We start from the raw sequence: 2,327 nt of genomic DNA, 5'->3' as shown, positions 1-2,327 counted from the left end.
ACCCACGTGCGCGTTTCACTAGCGTGCGTGCGTTGAGTACCTACTAAGATCCAGGCACATGCCAGGTGTTTACATTGATCGATTCGTAAGAACCACTTGACACACAGGGAAGCGGAGTCCATCTGGAGGATGAGGGAACCAACACACAGAGAGGTCGACCACGGACACAGAGTTAGTAAATGGCGAGGCCAGAATTCACACCCAGGCACTCTAGCTCTACAGTCTGTGTTTTACTCACAGCCCTTAGGACAGCTGCTTTGGGCTCAGTCCCCAGTGTTTCGGGTAGAAAAGTGTCCTGCCTCCGCCATTAGGGAGAAGCCTAGGAAAACATCTTAGAAAAACCTCATTTGGGTCCAGGCCTCCTGATTTGACAGATGAGGGGACCAAGGCCCATGTCCCACTGAGAGTGGGGAGGCCTGCGTGCCTGGGAGCTCTCACCTGGCCTCCCTCCCACGTGGCTGCTTGGTCATTCTCCCTCCCCTACTTCAGCCCTCCCTGCTCCTCAGCGCCTGCCACTGCCCCTCTGCCCCAGCTGGCCCTGATGGTCCAGGGTGCCCTCTCCAGGGGGGTTCGGTGGGATGGGTGGGTGGTGAGGATGGGGAGATGGCTGCTCGATGGCAGAGACTCGGGGGGTCTCTTGGGCAATGAGGCCCTTCTGCTCCCCTGGCAGGTGGAAAACGAGTCCAACGTGCTGCAGGACGGCTCCCTCATCGACCTGTGCGGGGCCACGCTGCTCTGGCGCACGCCGGCGGGGCTGCTGCGCGCACCCACGCTGAAGCAGCTGGAGGCCCAGCGGCAGGAGGCGAATGCGGCGCGGCCCCAGTGTCCCGTGGGCCTCAGCACCCTGGCCTTCCCCAGTCCGGCCCGTGGACGCACGGCACCCGACAAGCAGCAGCCCTGGGTCTACGTTCGTTGTGGCCACGTCCACGGCTATCACGGCTGGGGCTGCCGGCGAGAGCGCGGCCCCCAGGAGCGAGAGTGTCCTCTCTGCCGCCTCGTGGGGCCCTATGTGCCCCTGTGGCTCGGCCAGGAGGCCGGCCTCTGCCTGGACCCTGGGCCGCCCAGCCATGCCTTTGCACCCTGTGGCCACGTCTGCTCCGAGAAGACTGCCCGCTACTGGGCCCAGACACCACTGCCCCATGGCACCCACGCTTTCCACGCCGCCTGCCCCTTCTGTGGGGCGTGGCTCACTGGCGAGCATGGCTGTGTCCGCCTCATTTTCCAGGGGCCACTGGACTAGGCTCCCTGGGGCACCCTGTTGCCGTGCCCACCTGCCCGCCCAGGTCCCCCACCTCCTGCAGCCCAGAGGGAGCTCTGCATGTGGGACTCTACCTGCTGGCACATAGCCACACCAGATGGACGCATTGGATGGGCTGTGCCCCTTTCCTTTTAACTCTGGCCCCCAAGGGGGTCCCTGAGACCCCTACCCTGGTCAGAATGATGGGGCTCTCAGCACCAGCTCTGTCCCAGGCTGACGGAGGGAAGCCCGCCCCCCACACCCTGGCCCTTCCTGGGGCATCTCACATCATGCCGCCTACACTGTGCCCTTGGGGGAGTGAAGGGGCCACAGGCCCCTGACCCCCAGCCTAGGCTGTGCCCTGAGCCTGCCGACCCAGTTCCAGATCTTCACCCTGCTGCTGCCCTGGGTTCCTCTATAAACCGTGCTGCTCAGCTGCCCTCACCAATCCCATGTGTCCCACATGTGTGCGGTGCCTCCAGCCCGAGTGAGTGACAGGTGGGCGGCAGGCTGGGAGCAACATCTGCTGACTCACTATGGGCTGGACTACATGCCAAGTGGTCTCTGGGGACTTGGAGACAATTAGACCTGGTTCCCTGCCTGGTGGGGTTCACAGTCTAGTGGATGACAGACCAAATTACTGAATGACAGCACAGCCTCCCGTGTGCCAGCATCAGAGGCTGTGGAGCAGGTCTCACCGGCAGGTAGAAAAGTGAAGGAGGCTTCATTGAGGAGATGGCATAGGAGCTCAGCTTAGATGGCTGCATGGGAATCCCCGACAGGAAGGGGGGTGCTTCAGGCAGAAGGGAGAGGCGGAGCACAAGGTAAGTAAGCAGGGAACTGAGTGAGGGGTTCAGAGTGGCTGGGTCAGGAGCTGCCGGGGGACAGGAAGGAGGCCAAAGCAAGAGGGGGAAGCGGTGCTGATGGAGAGGGTGCTGGATGGAGGATTCAGAACCTCACATGTGGACAGTAAGGAGCTGAGGGAGGCGAGGACTCGTGGTTCCAGAGTGTTGGCTGTGACACGGGCCTGCCATTCCCGAATGGCCACATGTGCCCGGCATATGCCAATGATGACAATGGCTACGTTCAT

General features: G+C 62.4%; 1 protein-coding gene across 3 annotated transcripts in view; it reads left to right on the top strand.

Annotated features, from left to right (window-relative positions):
* Window positions 1-1,874, top strand: part of PELI3 (pellino E3 ubiquitin protein ligase family member 3) — a 7,613-nt gene extending 5,739 nt beyond the window's left edge. For all 3 annotated transcript variants that reach the window (XM_006911059.2, XM_006911058.2, XM_006911057.2), the window contains one exon: window positions 671-1,874. In XM_006911059.2, the coding sequence (XP_006911121.1) occupies window positions 671-1,240 (570 nt within the window). In that variant the 3' untranslated portion in view covers window positions 1,241-1,874. The remainder of the gene's footprint in view (window positions 1-670) is intronic.
* Window positions 1,875-2,327: the final 453 nt, after the last annotated feature.

This window comes from Pteropus alecto, unplaced genomic scaffold (genome assembly GCF_000325575.1).
Source record: "Pteropus alecto unplaced genomic scaffold, ASM32557v1 scaffold43, whole genome shotgun sequence".
Classification (NCBI taxonomy): Eukaryota; Metazoa; Chordata; class Mammalia; order Chiroptera; family Pteropodidae; genus Pteropus; species Pteropus alecto.
This window is presented reverse-complemented; position numbering and strand designations above follow the sequence as displayed.